The 21,194-nt window shown below is 34.1% G+C and overlaps 1 protein-coding gene across 19 annotated transcripts in view; it reads right to left on the bottom strand.

Moving 5' to 3' along the window:
• The window catches only part of LOC149792075 (centaurin-gamma-1A-like), a 202,883-nt gene that overhangs the window by 34,662 nt on the left and 147,027 nt on the right, over positions 1–21,194 (bottom strand). For 15 of the 19 annotated variants that reach the window (XM_089970568.1, XM_089970573.1, XM_089970564.1 and 12 more), the window contains 3 exons: positions 19,741–19,857; positions 12,234–12,377; positions 6,397–6,470 (listed from right to left, as the gene is read on the bottom strand). In XM_089970568.1, the coding sequence (XP_089826694.1) occupies positions 6,397–6,470; positions 12,234–12,377; positions 19,741–19,857 (335 nt within the window). Of the gene's footprint in view, positions 1–3,111; positions 3,186–6,396; positions 6,471–12,233; positions 12,378–19,740; positions 19,858–21,194 lie in introns of all 19 variants that reach the window. The other 4 variants (XM_089970583.1, XM_089970565.1, XM_089970570.1 and 1 more) reach the window with 2 other exon arrangements.

The following is a 21,194-nucleotide window of genomic DNA, read 5'->3' as shown; positions in this document are numbered from 1 at the left end:
GTAATAGCAGGGATATTTCATGGCATCATTTGAAAACATTCAAAAGGTGTTTGTGCCTGGGTCCTTAAGAGATTTCATTTTAAAGTTTTTGTTTTTAGCAATTGTGTCTTGGAGTCAGACAAAGTGGGTATGTGAGAAAGTTTGCCAGTAGCTTCCCATGGGTCAGTGGTTCTTTCCAGAGTTTAAAAGGGTTCTTCCTCCATCAAATATAATGGCCACCATGTACAGTCTATGATGTGCTTAACAACACTGTGATGGTAGATTGGCATCATTTGTAGAAATTTTAAAGATCTTCATGCCAGGATGCTTTCTGTCAAATATGATCAACAGCAGCTTTAGAAAAGTTTTTCAATTATTTATTTTTTTCTGTTTGTAAAGTAACAGTGAAACAGCATCACAAGTACAAAGCAAAAAGGTCTCCATGGCTTGATGAATTGTTTTGGTGCTTTAAGGCAGAGCGAAACATGTAGGTTATTTTTTTAGTGAGGCAATTGGAATGAAAGTGCCTTCCCAAGGACACACCAAAGTAGCTGACCCTGGATGGTCTGATGGTAGGGTTCAAAACCTGCACCCCTTTTGGCCATGAGTATGGCACACTAACCAATGAACCACCATGGCTCATATTTGGTAAAGTTTTGTTTAACAGGTTTGGATAGGAAATCATTTCAAGTTTTATCTATTTTCAGAGGCCATCATGGGCATCATTTGTAATAACTTGAAGTCTTCATTCAATGATACTTTCTGTTGAATATTATCAAATTCTGAGCAGTGATTTGAAATAGTTAAATGTTCTTCTATCTTCAGTATCTTCAGCTATATCTGGTATATCAGCATTACCTGTACTAACTTGAAAGGCCTCTAAGCCCGAATGCTGTCTAATTTCTGTTACTAGGTTTTGTTTAAATATATGTCATTGAAAAATTTACCTAATTTTGTAATGGTGGCCATACTTAAAAGCGAATTGGCATCTTTTGCATGAATTTAAGAAGTCTTCATGCCAGAATGTTTATATCAAGTTGCATCAGATTCTATTCAGTCTGGATTTTAAAAGTGGTCTCAAATTTTTCCGACTTTAGCCACATTTAAAGGTATATTGGCATCTTAACGAATACATTGTTTAAAGGGCTCATAATATTTTTAGATAGTGGTTTGGCATTAATGGTACAAATTTAAAAGCTCTTTATGCCAGGATCCCTGTGCTATGTTTTCTCCAAATTGGTCAAGAAGGTATTTTTCTTGAAGGTTGGTGACCTTTGACCTACAGACCCCATAACCAACAGTTTTTTTTTCTTCACACCAAGTGCAAGCCATTCTGAAAGTCTGGTTGAGGTATGTCATGCAGAACTCACATTATTGTGAAGAAAATGATTTTTATTTCAGTCACAAAAACTTTTTCGACTCCAAAATTAATAGGGTTTTTCCCTGCACCAACTGCAAGCCATCAACACCATTTGGTTACAGGAGATGTTGGCCAATCAAAGTTATTGTCTGGAAACCAAATTCGTTAACAGTTGGATAGATGGAAAATATAGCATATAATGTCCCACCTTAATGCAGGCACACAAACAAAATAGGAAACTGAGCTGGAAAACCTAAAATATTAAGTCATACACTTGTCTCTGAAGATATAATTACCACTGAGACTGGTAGCACACCTTCTAATGATGATATGTAAGTATACCATCTCTTAATCTCACACAGCTCAAGCATTTTAAAGTGGAAAATAAAATTTGAGGGAAAACAACAAAAAATTTAAAGCTGTGATCTTAATCATGTAATCAGGACTGTGGTATGGGATAATGTATAATAAGTATACCATATTTCATACCTTAACCTCAGACAGCTTTAGGACTATGGGGTGGAATGGAAAGTGTGACTTAAAACATAAAATACTGAGTCATGACCTTGACCTTGAAGATAAGAAACCCAATAGAATTGAACTATGTGAAATGAATATAATCTTCAGAAAATATCATTTTTTAAGCTAACTAAACTGGACTTTACTGCAGAAATATTTTCAAGATAGGTACATACATAAACGACTTTATAACAAAAACTTATTAAATTAAGCCTGAACTCTATATACAACAGGCTGATATTTGGTGGTAACTACTGTACAACAGGCGGATATTTAGTTGTAAATATGGTAGGTAGGGTTAAATTAAGATCCATACAACACTGTTTACTAAACAACATGCAATACCATTAATACACACAATACATTACATGCGCAATCCATGCTAAAACAAAAGTATTGAATATCGTGACAACTTGGAGAGTTTGGCTAATAAACAGTATGATCATCACCACATTCCATTTCGAGAAAAATACTGCTATGTTTCTAAATGCAGCCAATTTAAATTATAAATGTTTCAAGTATTTCCTTCTTTGTATTTCTTAACAGACAATAGATTAGATTAAAAAAACTAAAATAATGTTTGAGCAATTACCTTTTATGAGAATGTTTCATTGAAATGATTCTGTACTGCATGCCAAACAGAAGCAATCAAACTATATCAAGAAAGGTAAACATTCAGAGTCTAATGATTTCCTACAAGACTTTCACGTTCAGTTATACCCCTTTACATAGCCTGAAGGTCTTTTTGAGTCTTACAAAACCCTATTCTTTGTAACATGGGAAGGATTTCAATCCCTCCAAGCCAAAATAAACCTTGTACTTGTTTCTTAAACAAATATGCTTTCCTATTCATCTTGTATACAAGTCTTAATCCTAACCTGATGATATCGGAATAAACTATACAAATGCATGGCTGCTCTTACCAAAACTAGCATTGTTCATTCACTTTTCAGATTCTCGTAAACTGGCCAAACAAAATGATGGGACAGCTTACACCCTCTTCTTCTGGCATCAAAATGAATGTTCTTCCTCTCAGTTTGTTTTTGTAATGCATAGAAACTTCGGATTTCAATATGTTTCAATCCTAAAATTACTCTCTAAAGGGCAGAACATAAATATTTTGGTTATATTAAAAATTATATTGAATTAAATATAACCTAAAAAATCAAGGACTGATGGCCTTAATAACTGCTGTAAAAAAAAAAATGAACAAAGGGGTCTGAATGAATTCCAGATAAATGGTCTGAACTTACTTCCATTGTTGCTGCTTCAAACTGCCAATTTTTGTTGACTAGGGACACTATCATAAATTCATAGCCATCTGAATCTAAAAAGTGCATGAAAAAAAAATGCAAAGAACGTTAACTCAGTCTTCCCTTAACATACAGGTGTTAAGCCCTCCTAAAAGTTAGTTTATGATGATGTCCAAGATGAAACTGAGCATCAAGCTAATGCCAGCGAAAACTGTTCAATTGCCCCAAAAGTAATTTTAAATCCTTCCTTGTCAATTGTGGTTCCTCTCTAAACAAAAACCTCCTCAGTATACATTACCCCCCTTCTCCCACAAAGAGGCATGGATCCCATAAACTGGTTCAGTTCAGTTCCTTTTTTGCTAGTTTCTTCTCTCAAATGCTTTGACTTTGTGTTTTGTGTATAATACCCAATTATGTAACGGAACGAGGCTTGTCATCAAAGACCATCATCATCAAACATGTTTAAGATCATTCTGTATTTCAAGATCTTTAAACCACCATATCCACTGCTGCATAACCGTATTAACCTTAAAAAGCTTGAAATTAATGCAGCAGTGTTCTTCTACTAAAAAAGAAACAAACACTCCATTTGGCAAAAGGGACTGTTATGTAATTCAAAAATGTCAAAAACATTAGACTGACACCAAGCTGACTTTAGTACTGACTACCATATTATTCCACAAGCATATTATCAGGTCTTTATTGCAACAGGCCTATTACTGATATGCATAATTTGATGAACCCCAAACAAAACCCGCCTAATATAGTCGATTGAATTATATGTCCCTCCTGCTCACCTGCCTAATAAAGACGTATGCAATATCACTAATAAATAAGCCTGACCCTGTGCCTGCCTAATAGAGATGTATGCAATATCACTAATAAATAAGCCCGACCCTGTGCCTGCCTAATAGAGACGTATGCAATATCACTAATAAATAAGCCCGACCCTGTGCCTGCCTTATAGTCAGAAGGATATGACATCAGTATGAAAGGGCAATGTTTATTGATTCTCTAGTCCAATTACGACTGCTATCCCTTCTGGTGTTTGTGTTTTATGACCATAATGAAACATTTTAGCTGAAAACTTGAAAGATTCTGAAAAATTGCTTTTAACTTGGACCTTGAAGTGGCAGTGCATGGGGTGGGATACATCAATATAAAATGGTCAAACTCCCCAATTTTGCTGTCCACAAGATACCAAACCCTTTGAGGGTGTGGGATTAGTGACCACACAAACTTTGCCCCCAAAAATTTAAGAAAAAAACTGGGAGTCAGAGTCAGAGTTGGGATCCATAAAATGTAGACTTTTTTAGTTCTACAATCCATGTATAACAGCTGTCCCTTATAGGGTTTGTGACTTGGTACTTGCAACCAAACTATCCTTGCCAAGGTTGGGGACTTATAACCAAACTATCTCTCTCAGGATTTGGGAAATGGGACCAAAATATTTCTCCCAAGGTTTGGAATTTGTAACCAAACTACCCCCCTCCAAGGTTTGTGACTTGTAACTAAACTATCCCTCCCAAGGTTAGCTACTTGTAACCAAACTATCCCTTCCAGGGTGTGTGACTTGGTACTTGTAGCACAACTATCCCTTCCAGGGTTTGGGACTTGGTACCTGTAACCAAACTATCCCTTCCAGGGTGTGTGACTTGGTACTTGTAGCCCAACTATCCCTCCCAGGGTTTGGGACATGGTACTTGTAACCAACTATCCCTCCCTGGGTTTGGGACCTGGTACATGTAACCAATCTATCCCTCCCTGGGTATGTGACTTGAGACTTGTAATCAAACTATCCCTCGCAGTGCTGTGAATTGGGGTTGAAAATGAACTGAAATACTTTAATACATCACCGAGCTTAACCTTGTCTGAAAGTCACAGGAATGGTAAGAGTGCTTGGATATGACGGAGCTGAGCTGGGACCTGCAACCATGCAGAAAGAAAAAAACAAACAAATCTTAAACAATGTTGATGACACTGACACATAGGGTGGGAGGAAGATTGAAACCTTTTTAAGAAGCCTCTCCTCAGGGAACTTAAATCCAACAAAAGAGATACCCTCAATTTAAACTCAGTTCCACTCAAACATGAAGACTGCTTTCCTTGCATCAGGAAGGCAGGGCTCACCACTTTGTGTCAGTGATCCCACCCATCTGAAAGTGGGCAAATCCTGGTCCTATTCCTTGTGGGAGATGGTAACATTACAAAATTAGGAAGTGCCATAAATCCTTCCTGGGAATGGAGGGGGTCTTCTAACGATAGCGAGGAAGAAATAGGTCCCTTTTCCTGACCTATAGTCATGCCCACTTTCCGTCAAATGACATACCTTAATATAAAAAGAACTGGGGTAAAACCCTACCCCGCTGGCCATTTGCTCAAACTGTCTATTAAAATGATTCAGTGACACAGCAATGATCCATATAATGCATTAGTAAACACTGCTGCATTAAGTTTTCTTGCATTTCATCTTTACTTGCATGCCAAGTATAGTGTATTAATCATACAGAATGATTTAAACAATCTGATATTAGTAAAAGGGCTGTTCCAGTAAACATACATGGGACCCAGGACTGTTCCAGTAAACATACATGGGACCCAGGACTGTTCCAGTAAACATACATGGGACCCAGGAAAGGCACTTTTAATGTTAAGTAGTCACCCATAAATGTAATTAAGAATTTTGAATAATTATTATATTAACTCTTTGAGTAATAAGTGTATCATGGCATATACTTTAAAACAGTGCTTTCCCTGGGCACTATGTTTGTTTCAATGGAACAGCCCTAATTCATTAGGTCATTAGGTCTTTTCCATAACATAACATAAAAATAATGATATATGCAAACAACATGAATATTCTAAACTAAATTAACATTGATATTAATCTGCTAGAGTACAATTCTCTTTATCTGTTAAACCTGGAAACTCAACACCATCCTAAATCATGAACATGTAATTATCGAGTAAAATTAAAAGCATTATGGGTCCAGACCAACTCATCTCTCCCTGTACTTTTTTGCTCTTCCTTTCTCATAAATAAAACCTTTCTGTAGATTCAAAGTTCACTGTACATAATACTGTACACAAACTGTATCTTTACAACAAATTATTTGATAACATAAAAGTACAGAATGAAATGTACACAAATATAATGGCTAGCCATTGATCTATTTTTTCCATTGGAGAATAACATTTTACCACGAGTTGCAGATGATTTGGAAGTGTCGTGTTGTCCAAGTTTAACAGTACAGAAGCTACAGAGTACAATAAATCAAGTCTTACCTCGTGCGATTGAGCCTCAAAGTGCCACTGCTTATTGTACAGTGACACTATGACAAATTCACAGTCATCTGAATCTACAATGGGATGTCATGACATTGGAAATATATTTTATTAGGATCTTCATTAATCATACATTTCATTTTGCATTAAAAAACCGAGGTCTCAAACTACCTCAGATCATTTGCACAGAGCACTTTACATAACAAGAATCTCTCAATGGCACTGAGACTACTGGCCAAACAGAACCTTCAGGACTTCAAGACAAGACACATTTCTTCCTTTTAACTGCAGAGTGTGCAACCATCTCTAATATTCTTCAGCAATAACATGATAAACAGATTGACATCATTGCCATTTAGAACCAACCAGACATATTAAGAAGTCTTCTGGTGATCATAATATCAATCTGACGAGTCATGTAGGAGAAGGTGCTATTTTCAACATGACCATACTGGAAGTCAGACTGGCATCTTAACAATTATGGCTAACTAGACTTGATAATAAGTCTTTCAGTGAAAATCCCATGCTGATATGATCATTCAGGAGTAGTGATAAACAAGAGTTTCAAGATGGTCACTGTGATGGCCATAACTGGATGTCTCAGCAGCACCCTTTTCATTTTGCACCAGACATCATAAGAAGTCATTTAGTAAAAATCCATGCTGATATGACCCATCATCACTACTCAACTACAACTTAACATCATTCCAAGCCACCAAATGGTAACTTTAATATGAAAATGTAATGAAGATGAACTGAAATTTTAATAGTAAAGAACATCAACTCAATAAGAAGAGGCCCATATAGGCCTGATATTGCTCACCCAGGTAGTTGACTTATGTCAGCTTGTGAATAAAAATTCACACATGTATTGAAACCACAGAGGGGAAAGAAAAGCTTGGAGCTGACAACTGTTATATTGTCTATTAAATTTGGTTTGATTAATCTTCTTTTTGGTAAAACATGTATGGGATGACATTATTTGCATAAAATGGGCAAATTATTTATATAACCAGCACTCTCACCTGGATCTCTGCATGTCCCTAATTCATAACACAGAAGCTATTCAAGGTTGTAAACTTAAGGTACATGCACTCAGATAACATTAAAATTTACAACTGACATGGATTACTGTGCGTTTCCCCCCATTTATTCTTGGGACCGACCCTTGAAGTCAAAAGTGAGCAACCATTAAACTTCCACCTGATAGCACTGTAGAGGCTCAATGGTTAAGGCACTGGCAGACCTGCAAACTCTATAAAGACTTCAGTAACGCATTCAGTCCTTAAGTTTTTTGGAATGATTTTCAGCAAAGTGTAGTGAAATATTTACTGCTATTATCAGCTTGGAAAATGTACTCTGGTAAAGTTCAGCTGATTGATTTGATGCGGCAAAGGTAATGCTATGCTCAATTAAAACATTCTTTCAAGTAAACACAGACCGTAATAACCTCCAGTTCAGTTTTGAAAACTGCTTGGATGTCAATGGCTTCTTGTTAGATCTCTAAATTCTACATACTGGTAATCTTTGTTTTCTTAAATTCCCATGGTAGCAGCTATCAGCAATACTAAAACTGTCTTGTCAGGATGTGTAATAAATCTGAATGATGTATATCTTGCTTTTCTTCTGCCAACATGGTCTAGAATCTGAATATTCCCATCCATACTTCTGCACTTGCTGCTTGAATTTTTAAAGAGAATGATTGATCTTTTTGCCTTCAGTGTTTTTTCATTTGTTGGAGGACATTGTGATTAAAGCATCTGTAGTACTCCTGTAAAGTTGCATTAGTTACCTTACCAATTCAACTAAGTCTAATACAAAAATGTCTTAGTTATTCCACATGTGGATAATTTTAGTTAGACTTGATGTCCAATCATACAGGTTGCCTTATCTGCCCTAGACTTCTAAACAAAAGGCTTCAGGTTCAAGTCTGGATCATCAATATTATGCATGGAACTTGCCCACAACTAAATTTACTTAAGGTCTTGATAATAGGAGTTTACATGGCAAATCAGATGCACGATCAACTAATTAATATGCATGGATGCCACTAATAAATGTGGCTTTGATAATATAAACTTATATGCAAATCTAATAAGATCTATCAGAAATGTGGTTTCCTAGGTGTTCTCAAGCTCTGCCAATTTGATGCAAGATCACCTGATTAGCATGCATGGAAATGACTCATAATCAAAAACTTATCTGAGACCATGATAATATAACCTTATATAAAAATATCTGGTCATAAACATCTCTAGTGTGTTCACAAGCTAAGCCAATCAGATACAAGATTACCTCATTAATTCATACTGATGTTGTCATAATCAAATCCACTGGAGGTCTGGACATTACATACGAAATTTGATCAAAATCTGCTTGGAACCATAGCCTCAGAGTTTTCAATTGCTCAGCTGATCATCTATTTAATGTCAGGATGTTGCTAATCATGAACACATCAAAGATCTCACTGATGGGAGCTTATACACCAAATCTGATAGACTCCCTCTCTCTCTAATATATATATTACCTCCTTAATATGCAAGGTTATTGCTGAAAGCTGAACACATCAAAGATCTCACTGATAGGAGTTTACACAGCAAATCTGATAGACTCCTTCTATCTAATATATATATATTACCTCCTTAATATGCAAGGTTGTTGCTCAAAGCTGAATACATCAAAAAGTACTCATTGATATAAGCTTATACACCAAATCTGATCATAAATGTGAACTCTATAGTGTTCAGCGCAGTTAATCTTTGTCAAGATTACCTCCTTAATATGCAAGGTTGTTGCTCAAAGCTGAATACATCAAAGCACTTATTGATGTAAGCTTATATACCAAATCTGATCATAAATATCGACTCACTCTCTCTCTTATATATATATATATATATATATATATATATATATATATTATATATATCACAATTCACAGGCACAACAATCTTAGGCAATATCACCTCCTTAATATGCATGAACATTTCTCTTAAAGAAATTCATTTGAGATCTTGATGATATAAATAAATATAAATGTTACGTAACAAATCTGATCAGAAACAGAGCTTCTCAAGTGTTTACAAGCTCAACCAATAAGATGCAAGATCACCTGATTAATATGCATGGACTTCACCTGTCAATGTACTCATGAAAGGTCCAGATAATATAAGCCAGTGGTGGCCGGAAAAATGAGTGATGGGTAATGCAGGATGGACAAAAGACCATACCATAAGCTTACTTACCCTTTGGCCATGCAAGCTAACAATTGCAAACAAAAAACAGACCTTGGAATGGAACAGCTCTAATTACTTAAGTATTTAATACTTATGGTCATTATTTCTCTATCTCCCAGTTAGACGAATTGCAGGCAAAGCCTGAGCCTATTTTACATTCTAAAATACCAAACACAGCTTTTAAAATTTTACCAGAAATATGAATAATTATTGGACAATAATATTCACACTACAATTGATTTACAAATCTGGTTTTGCTTCATTCTTTAAAAAATTTTTTTACGAATCTGGTTCATCTGAATTTCACATTATAAAATAACAATACTTACAAAGAATTCTAGTAAAAATCAAAACAAGGCTAAAGTATTTTTGAAATTTTAATTGTCAGTATCTTCTCATTAACATCAGCATAATATTTCATTTTTTTCTTTGTTTTGAGAAGGTCTCAAGTCTAAATAGAAAAGATTTCAAAATGAATGAATAACACTTTTTTAAAAATGTCTCTCAAAGTGACAGATGCTCTACTTGCCAAAGAGAACATTGAGAAATTAAGATCATTCATTATTTTAACTGTGGTGTTGAAAGTACTTCTGATAATATGAAGCAATAATTTTTATAAAAAAAATATGCTGCTATGATTGCCATAACGAATGTCAGAGTATGGAGTAGCAATAACGAGATTTTCAAACTAACTGCTGTGATGGCCATAATGGATGTCAGGGAATGGAGTAGTAATAACTAGATTTTCAAACTAACTGCTGTCCAAAAATTATTCTGTTTTGAGATAAATACCACTTAATGAATGATTTTGAAACATGAATTCTGACCTCCTTGACAAACCCACCCAATACATGTTGAAATAATGCCATTTTCATAATACTTATGTAATTTGCTGAAATATATTGTTAGAATTTGGATTAGTAAATTTAAGCACCATAAATTAACAATAACAACCATAACATACAGAATGTGATCAGTTAGCTTGCCTTTATGAATGCAGAAATTCATAATAACGACATCTTGACAATGAAATATTTGGCCTGTGTGACTGGTCACAAGACATAATAAAAAAATAATTTTCAAACAGTTCTTAGCAATATGGTGCTTAGTTTGTCATAACTTGACAGAAGTAAAAGCTGCAGTGGGTCTCTGAAGACACTTATAATTAATTACTGGCTTTTCATAACATCAAGTGCAAGGTATCCACACATTTGGTCTATGTACGAGATACAGAAACTGATGTTATTGTGCCGAGACCACCATTATCCTTTCTCTCAGTGACCTTGACCTTTCTTCTGAAACTGCTCGGCTTCTTCCTTGTACAAGATGTAGAACTCATTTTGTTTGGAAACCATTTTTCTTCTTTGAGTCACAGTGACACCGACCTTATGATACTAACATTAATAATATTTTCTTAACCCCAAGTGTAAGCTATCTAAAATTGTTGGTATCTATATATAGTAACATTAATAATATTTTTTCCTAACCCCAAGTGCAAGCTATTGATAATCTTTTTCCTAACCCCAAGTGCAAGCTATCTAAAAACATTGGTATCTATATATAATAACATTAATATTTTTTCATAACCCCAAGTGCAAGCTATTGATAATATTTTTCCTATCCCCAAGCGCAAGTTATTTAAAAACGTTGGTATCTATATATAGCAACATTAATAATATTTTTCCTAACCCCAAGTGCAAGCTATCTAAAAATGGTATCTATATATAGTAACATTAATATTTTTCCTATCCCCAAGTGCAAGCTATCTAAAAATGTCGGTATCTGTATAAATTAATATTAATAATATTTCTCCTATCCCCAAGTGCAAGCTATCTAAAAATGCTGGTATCTGTATATAGTAACATTAATATTTTTCTTATCCCCAAGTGCACGCTATCTAAAAACGTTGGTATCTGTATATAGTAACAAAGAGACGGGCAGCAGCTTAGCGTAATATACTCTGCCTTATGGTGGGCATATTAAAGCCTAAGCCTGATGCAACATCTTTGCTTAGAATGTGTACGTAATATAAATGAAACTACAAAGTTAGCCCCTTTAGTCCTTCTCCTGGGCATAGGTGCTACAAAACCCATTACAAATTATTACCTAGGACTTGCGAAGACAGATTAACTGTTGTTCACTGACAGAAGTACAACATCTCTCCTTTAGTTCACAGAGGCAAGGTTCACTAAATTCATCAGATATGAAATATGCAAAGTTTCTACTTACCGAAAAGTGTTACAGAATGAAAAAAGTGTTCTGTGAAACATGTTAACATGATTAAATATTTTACGCACAAAATATATATATTTATACAAGTGTTCTCTGAAACATGTTAATATTATTAACTATGTCCAATAATTATATTTAAACAAGTGTTATATGAAAATGTTAATAGGATTTAGTACCCAATGTCCATCCTATATTTATAGCAGTCTTCTGTGAAACATGTCTCATCTGTGAACCAAACTATGACAATGAGAAACAAAATCAGGAAATTTGTGTAAACACCAACAATTCTAACACAACCTCAAAAGTGACACCCATATCAGTATCGGCTAAACTAACAACATAATTAAAAGGAAGATAACACAATACACTAACCATCTCCTTGACCTGCCTCCGAGTTCTTTAAGCCACCACTCTTCACTCGCCGATGCCGCTTTTTCACATGTGGAGTTTCTATTTTTGAGCCTAAGTTTACATTATTATTTACAGCTAATTTACTAAAATCTCCATTTGGTATTCCTGCAAAGAGAAAAGCACAATTTTTGAGCTGAATATATAACAAGAACAATACTCTAAAGCAGTCTAGCTGTTTAGAAAGTAGTCAAGTAAACTTGATCCAATTCCATAATGAATGAAGCCATGCCCCCTACATAATGATAAATCTAATATATAAAAAAATAATAATAAAAAAAACAAAACAAACAAACAATTGACTGAAAATACTGATAGACTGGAGATGTAATGGCACAACAAACATGATCAAAAGACTGAACATAATTTGTGAAATATTGCAATAATCAGGTTTTCTTGAATGATCAGTACACAAAAACTGATTATGTGTTTGTTTATTATTTTGTGGAAAGAACGAGTTTGATATGGCAATGGATATGTGAGAGCCATCTGGCTGAGATGTATTCATAAACCATATAAAAAAAGTTCTTTCCTCCGTCTTGAAGTAAAATACAACTGCAGTTTTTATTACATACCATCAATTTATACTTTCAAAATATTTAAACTTCAATGTATTGGAAATCAATTCAAAACAAATTGGCATTTATACAACTTCAATTTACTGTGTCCAAAAGTATCTATGTATGGATCTCAAAGAAGACGCATTAGTTAAAAACGGGGGTGGGGTGGGTGGGTGGTGTGTGTGATACAGAAAATTCAGATTGAACAGATGTATTGAATATGAGACTGAGCACGTAAGATTAAATGGGTTATGTAATAATCAAATATTGCTCTAAAAAGATGTAATCTGAAATTTAAATGTTTCGGTCTTTTCTTGTCTACATCTCTTAACACAAGACAAAATTTAGATAAATATTGGTCAAAAATATTACGCAAATACCTTTTACGAGTGTTTTGTGCTGAAATAACTCTCAACAGAAGCTGTCAAACAATACTGAGCATAATCATTTCCTCTCATCATTAAAATCTGAGTAATACTGACTCGCTATTTCAATGCAAATAGAGGTCAAGATGAGAAGTTCGAACTATTCTTAGTAACTGATGAAAGACAATATGCTGTAAGACTGAAAGAGGATAAATCCTACAAGACAAAAATTAAAAATTTTGAATTTATGACATCCTATCAAGAGCAAACAAAATGCACAATATTGTGAAAAACTGGATGAAAATTATTCTTTTCAGTATAATTTAAATTTTCAAACTCTCTGTACCTATGTGACAAGACTATTGTATCAGTTTCTACTCAAAGTGAGAGGTTTTTGTAATGTAAATCCTATTTCAGAGTAAACCAATATACCGTTTGGCAATCATCACTAGTTAATTTAAATGGCACTGACGAGTCTATAATGGAGAAGGCATGAATGTTAAAGAAAATACCCAATTTGCTACACTACTGTTTACGGACATATCTAGACCTGGATGATCATATGAAATATCTCACTAACTGATTCTCCTGTTCATATTCAATTACCATATTTATTTTTGCGCACAAGTCAATACTTTTTGACCTGGAAGTCTGGGCTTTGTCTCATACTCTGAACAGACTTTGAACATGTTTTAAATACCATTAATATTGCAAGTCTGAAACGTGATCAGTAAAATCAAAAATAGGTCACATAGCTGTACCAATTCTGATTCAATTACCATGTAAATAAATTGTAATAAACTATTATGACTTCTTTTATATTATATTAATTTTTGTCATTATTTTGTATGCCTTTGTAATTGCTTGTATTGTTTTTATTTCTCCAACATGAAATAAAAGAAACCTATTAAGGAGTTCACAATACATGAGCCACATTGTACTTAAGAGACTATACTCTACTGTACTGATGCAAAACACTTTTGAAAAAAAATCTGAATGGATGCTGCTTTATTCATCTTCTTATTTTTTTTTACGATACCTCATTCTTCCTGATTACACTTCAGCCATAGGTTATTTGATATATGACTTAGTATTTTATTTGATATACTTGAGCAATTACGGGTCCTTTTTTTTTCATTGATATATTAATTGATACTTCTATGGGACATAATCCATATTAATGACTTGAAAGCTTGAAGAATATTTATAATTACAACAGCTTAAGCACATAATTATCCTATATTTCTGGTACTGTCTACGTTCATTAATGAATGCCCATAATATAGGTTAAAATTCAGAATAAAAAAAGACTACTCATAGATTGTCAATGGTCCATTTTTAGCTCGTATTTCAGCTTAAAGCAAAATGAAAACTCCACACATTACCATATTCATTTTTATGAAGCTGTTGTTTCACTATCTCTCTCTGATTATAATTGATGGATTGGTCATTGGTTTCTGACAACAATCCAAGCCACTTAACTGTTTAAACACAAATATTTTCTTTGGGTAATGAACAATGCCAGTATCCCTTTGTTTTCTATCTTTAATCCAAACCAATTACAGGTTTTATGATCTCAAGTGAACTGGAATCACAAGAAAAAATGATGAAGGCCATGTGTTGTTCTTACTTTGACTTATACTGCAATGACTTACATTTGGCTGAAGAATGGAGAATTTACAAAATTAGTGAATTGGGTAATTTTACTTCATAACAATGTCAACTTGTAGGCCAAAACAAATGGTACACAAGTACGTGGGAAATTGATTTTTTTTATCTAGAATGTCCAAGTCAGCATTTGATTAACTTTTAGTGGAAACTGTTACAACAGCTTCTGCATTGTCATGTGGAAAGTTAGTTAACAAATAAGAAATACGTAAAAGAATAAAATGTTTATCCAATTTTTTTTTACAATGTTGTCATTTTAATTAGATCTAGATGGGGGCAAACTGCAAAGGGTCTAGTCAAGAATTTAGATATGTTCCATGGACATTTCATCTCCCATATGTGTCTGTGTGTGTGTGTGATCTGGATTTTTAATGCAGCTTTAAACAATTTTCAGTCATATCGCTACGATGTCTGCAGTGTGACAGTTTATAGTGATGTCTAACACTGGGGCATCATGCTGCAGACATGTAGCATGATGTCCCACCCAGTCACATTATCCTGACACAAGACCGACCAGTCCTAACACTAACATCTTAATGCTGAGCGCCAAGTGAGGCAGCTGTTAGTACCATTTTGTAAGTCTTTGGTATGACTTGGCCGGGGATTGAACCCATGACCTACCGCATCCGAGGCAGACGTTCATATGTAAAACTTTGGTTTCTTACAACATCTTACAATATAAAGAAATTCTGTTCTTTGTATAATAGTTTCTACACAATCGATACCCAAACACCAACTACATGATAGGTAAACCTTAAAATGAACTTTTCCCAAGTGAATATGTTACTGTATAATATACAATACAACACAACGACAATGTCTCCTCTGTCACACAGCTGTTAATAGTCTTGATGGAACCAAAAAGCTAAGAATGTGAAAATCACCAAAGTAGCTAAATATATTTAAAATACTGAAAAGATATTTAAAAACTTTTGTTGAAAATGGTTGCAGGTATAGGTGGATTGTAAAAGATGATCTGCTGACAGTTTTGAAGGTAAGAAATGTTTCATGTCTGGAGGGAGGAAAATCACAGCATGTTAAGAAACCAGCTGAAAACAATAGGCATTTAGCTGCTGAGAAAAACAATTTCATCTGGAGAGCGTTGACCAATATCTCTCTGCCTACCATGATTTTAATGAATTTCCAATACTAAAAATAAACTTTCAAACTTTTTTATCTTATGGATTAGAATTTATATTATTTTCTCTCATTCCACAAGGTTAGATTTTTTTGAATAGTTTGTGAGAAGTTTACAAAACAATCCCAAAAGACAAGGACCTGATATTGCTCACTTGGCTTACATATGAAGCACCTCCCAAACTTTATATCTTGCTGACTTTACATATTTTTTTAATATAGTCCAGTCCTGTTACCCTGAGAGGAATGAAAATCAGGATGCCAAAGGAAAAAGAAATTGGATTTGGAGAAAAAAAAATTACAGTATCTAAATAACTAGAAAAACTTTACAAAGGAATTGACATCTCTGCTGTCTTATGCTATTTACTTAACATGAAAAATGAATGCTACAGTCATACCATGAAAATCTATGATTTTTCCATTTCCATCTTTTATGCTGATATTTAGTATTAATTCAATTGACAAAATATCAGCATAAAAGATGAAAATGGATAAAATGATAGATTTTCGCTCTATGACAGTAGTGTATTTCTCGCAGAATGTCTGCTTCAAATGAGACATTTTTACTTGTTATAATTTCTTGTGTTTAACAATTAATTAATCAGCGCATTAAAAGATTTTATGCCAAGGCAAAGAGAGTCTATGGACATGCCCTGGGGCACACACTGGCAGCTAATCCATGCGGAATACACTGTCCTTCTACAAAAAGCTTTTAGCATAAGCAAGTGATTATTGATTTGTTTGGTGCTTGTGATGCCTCTAAAGCCTGTCAACAGTTTAAATTTTCAGATCTTCAGACATAGTTTTATATATCTTGTGCAGAAAATCTAAAAATTGTTGATTTCTTCAATTTTACATGATACACTTCTGTTATCAGCAAGCTGAAATTAACTTTTTGATAAAAGAGGTTCATATAGGTTGCAGCAAGAAGTTCTGTTCTGTCATTAACTGTCCTCCAAGAGAGAAAATACAACATCTGCTCCAAAGAAAAGATAAACTGCTAATTTGAGTGTGCATAAACATTAATTCTTAATACCACTTAAATAAATTTTAAAACCATTTAAATGTTATGTTAGCCTCGTTGCAACTCATTTAGATGAATGGTCCCTTGCTAAGTTGAACTGCTGATGCCACATCATAAAATGTCTTATAAAAAGAATACATTCAAATTTTTTGGAATAATTTATTCAACAAATATTATGACTTGACCAACAAAATGTAAATTGGTTTAGTGGATCACTTAACTTCCAATAAATCTATTTGAAATTTTGGAATCATATTCCAATAGGTCACATTAATATATTATTTCTCCATCCAGGTTAATTACAATAATACTGTATATTTGCCATTTAAAGATTTTTCTTCTTTAGAGAGCTTCTAACAAAAATGATGAAACATGATTAATGTTCACCCGAAATCTTCCACATATCAGTGTGACAATGTGAACTGTAATAACACAAATTTAATAGTTGCACCTCAGGTTCATGCCACATGCCACTTTATTAAATGGTCCATCATAGTGTAAGCATTAATTTGCAGCTTGTTTGGTCAGTTTGAAAATGATGGGACACATTACACTAGACCAAACTTGGGACTATCATTGTGGAAATGTCAATAAAAAAAATGATATTTCTTGGGTTATTTTTCTGAAGCTTTCAGTATTTAAGTCTCAGTTCCATTTACTGATTACAGTGAAAAAGTTTTAATTTTATCTATAGTGAGATGTTCCTGTATGGCATATCTGTCAAAAAGAATTTCACTTAAGATGACAAACTGCAATTTTGATGCAGATATTTTCTAGTTTGAAAAACAACTGCAGTTATATAATATATCAGTAACATAAAAGATGTCAAAAGGAATTGATACGCAGACAGCAACTATTTTAATTTAATCATATCTACATTGCAAAGTTTTTTATTGTCAAACTCTAGAAACTGGTAAATCTAGACCCACCTGCAGCAAAACCTCAAGTTTTTGGACAGTTTTAATGTGAATTATTTTATTTTGCTCTCAAGGTTTAGGACAATAAAAAAGAAAATTACTTTTTGGCATCCAAAACACAGTGTAAATACAGTAATATAAGTAAAACCTGCTCTGAGTGACCTGCTTTGAGCAATCATCTGTCATTTATGACCCAAATCATCATGTACTGATGAATTTTATTTTATAAATGCTGTGGTTTGACTGACCACCTGCTTAACGCTACCAGTGTTCATGATTTCTGGCAGAAGGTGGACTTTAACATTGCTATAAATGATCTATTGCCAAACCAGACAAGAATTCTACAGACACTTATTTAATCTTCTGTGACCATGATCATTAAATATAGTATGCAAGTGGAGTGCAAAGAACCAAGATGTACTAACAATTAGGGAAAAGTCTGGTTACTTATTTTCATTAAATGTACTAGGTTGAGATGTATGCTACAGACTGCAAACCAGACATTCTGCCATTGTAGTGCTGTGGTCATCAAAATCATATTACAATCAAGCATTCCATCTACAAGGTATACAGCTTAAACCACCCTCAATAGAATGTTTGTTGTACTACTTATGAGTCTGGGGTGCAGGACCCACAAATTATACCTACTGTATTTACTGTATATGCTGGGACACCATAAACTAATTTTTTTTCATGTTCATGAAAAAAAAGGAGGAATAAATGATATCAATACAAGGTTAGTCTCTTTCATTTTATTATAAGTGTTTTGTTTATTTTATAGCAACATGCAAAGGGAGGCGGAGTCAATACAAAATTATTTTGTTTCTTAAGTCTTAGGACATATAAACTTGGTGGATAAAGGCTTCACCTTAAGTTCTGGGAGCAGAAAAAATTAATTTATAATGTCCCAATATATACAGTAAATATGGTATTAATGCAACTTGGCAATCAGCTTGCTGTAACATTGACCCATTTTGCTGGATAAATGGGCAATGTGACTACCATAGAGCTCCACTTACATCATCATAGGGGACCACAATGGAAACAAATGATGGTGGACAAATAGACAATGTGATTACCATAGACTCAAATACTTCATTATGGGTGACCACGATTTAATAAAGTCTTCATTGGTAAAACCAAGATGCAAAGAAAGATATCACTGTTGGAAAAGATTACAATGTGTATGTGAAAACATTTTCAACCCTAAATGTGTACAGGTGAAATGAATAGTAGAAATACTTGTATATGATCAATCTGAACTCTTGCTTGCCAACACCTTCATTTTTTTGAGTGATTATCATACAAGTAATCCTTTTCTTAAAGCAAATTTTAAAAGCATTTAAAGTGATGAGGGAGCTTTAAAAACAAATGCATTTCAAGGTTGACTGTGTGAATTCCCATGGGTTCTAGATGATAATTCAATGATTATCCCTGTTTAACACTGTTTTGTTTTAAAAGATTAAACATTCAATTTAGAACAATAGGGTTTAAAGACCATAGAAAATGTTAGCCAGGAAATTTTCCCACTGGAGGTTAATGTATCATAAAACGCAAAAAGTCCATGGAAAATACTGGTCAAGAAAGTTGGCATTTTCCCACAGCAGTCTACCTAATGACTAAAAAAGTGCAAAAAGTGATACTCCCATTCCCCACATGCACTATGTTAGTAAAGCATTCAAACTAAAACATGTACAATTATAAATTATGGCAGTGACTGAGGGATGAAAACTGTGCTTGCCAATGCACTAAATAGCAAGCAGTGCACGGCTAAGGTTGTAACTAAGAAACAAGACCAACCTGAAGTGACGGATGTGTTAGATATAACAAAAGCATCATCTATATTGGAGGGGGCGTGTTCACGTAAGGCATCATACCCTGTAAGCTGAACATTCTCTTTCTCTTTGAAACTTTTTCCTGAAAACAAATGCTACATATAGGACTAAGCAAACTGGGCTGCAAGGATACAACAATACTGCTGGGTGATTACAACATGATAATACTATAGCAACAACACTGTCCATTCTGATGCATTCTCCCCCAAAAATGAAGGGTGGACGATATGAATTAGATGGTATGTAAAGCACATCTGCAGCTAAGATATAAAGAAAATGTATAGATATAGAACCATACACAATAGGCAGTGACCCAATATAGGCATGGATAAATAATACAGTAGAACCATTGTAATTTACACCCAACTTGAACATGACAATGGTTTAAATAAAAGGGATTTAGGGTAACCTAGACTGCTCGAATATATAGATCAGCCTACTATTAACAATAGCCTCTCGTGTTCAGCCTGGTCTGAAATCTTTCTATATATTTTACTTCCCAATGACATACAAAAACCAACCCATTATACAGCAAAAAATAATCCATCTGCTTTGATGGCTGCTTAAAAGAGACTGGACATGATGTTGATTTGAATGAATGAAGAATTTGATTAATTATGGATTGGAAATCAAGGGTCTATTGTACATGGTTTTTATAACAATTTAGCTATGACCCCAATGCAAAATAATGAGCTCTGCAAGCAAACATACTGTAATAATGTACAAGTCAACACCGCAAACAACACAGACCCAGATCTGCTGTCACATAATGCACCAGCAGATCAGGGTCTATGCAGTTTGCTAGGATTAATAAGTAGAACAAACAACACAGACCTTGATCTGTTCATGCATTATATTGTTTGCTTTTGGATCTGACTTACACACTAGTATACAGGATACAAGTGATAGGATGCAATGGATATAACAGCTTCATGCCAGGATGCTTTCTGCCAAATTTGGTCAAATTCTACTGAGTGATGTTTAAAAGCTGTAAATAACTATTCTGAACTGACTATGCACAATGGATAATGGATGATCGATAACGTATGATGGACGAAGGGCCATGCCATAAAGTCACTTGGTATTATGGCCAGGTGAGCTAACAGCATCTAAAATATACAATATCATGCAGTCAATTCTCAACACAGAAAATTAATCCAAATTTAAGACCTTAACTAACAAGGAAAATACAATAAAACACACATCAAATCTCAAAGATTTAATGTACTTTTCCTCAAAATATAAACCCAAATATCCAACTTATTACTTGGATCCGTATCTATTGGTAACCCAAACCATCATGAATCAAAGAGAGGATTAATACTTCCGTTGTGAATAAAACTAAAACCTGCACTCAGTCACATACAGGTCGCATATCTAGAAATGAGTTTCATTAGAGAATAATTTGTCAAAAAAATA

The sequence above is a fragment of the Sinohyriopsis cumingii genome, chromosome 9 (genome assembly GCF_028554795.1).
Source record: "Sinohyriopsis cumingii isolate HCF-2022 chromosome 9, ASM2855479v2, whole genome shotgun sequence".
NCBI classification, from domain to species: Eukaryota; Metazoa; Mollusca; class Bivalvia; order Unionida; family Unionidae; genus Sinohyriopsis; species Sinohyriopsis cumingii.
The sequence above is the reverse complement of the archived record's forward strand: the minus strand, read 5'-3'. Positions and strand labels throughout refer to the sequence as shown.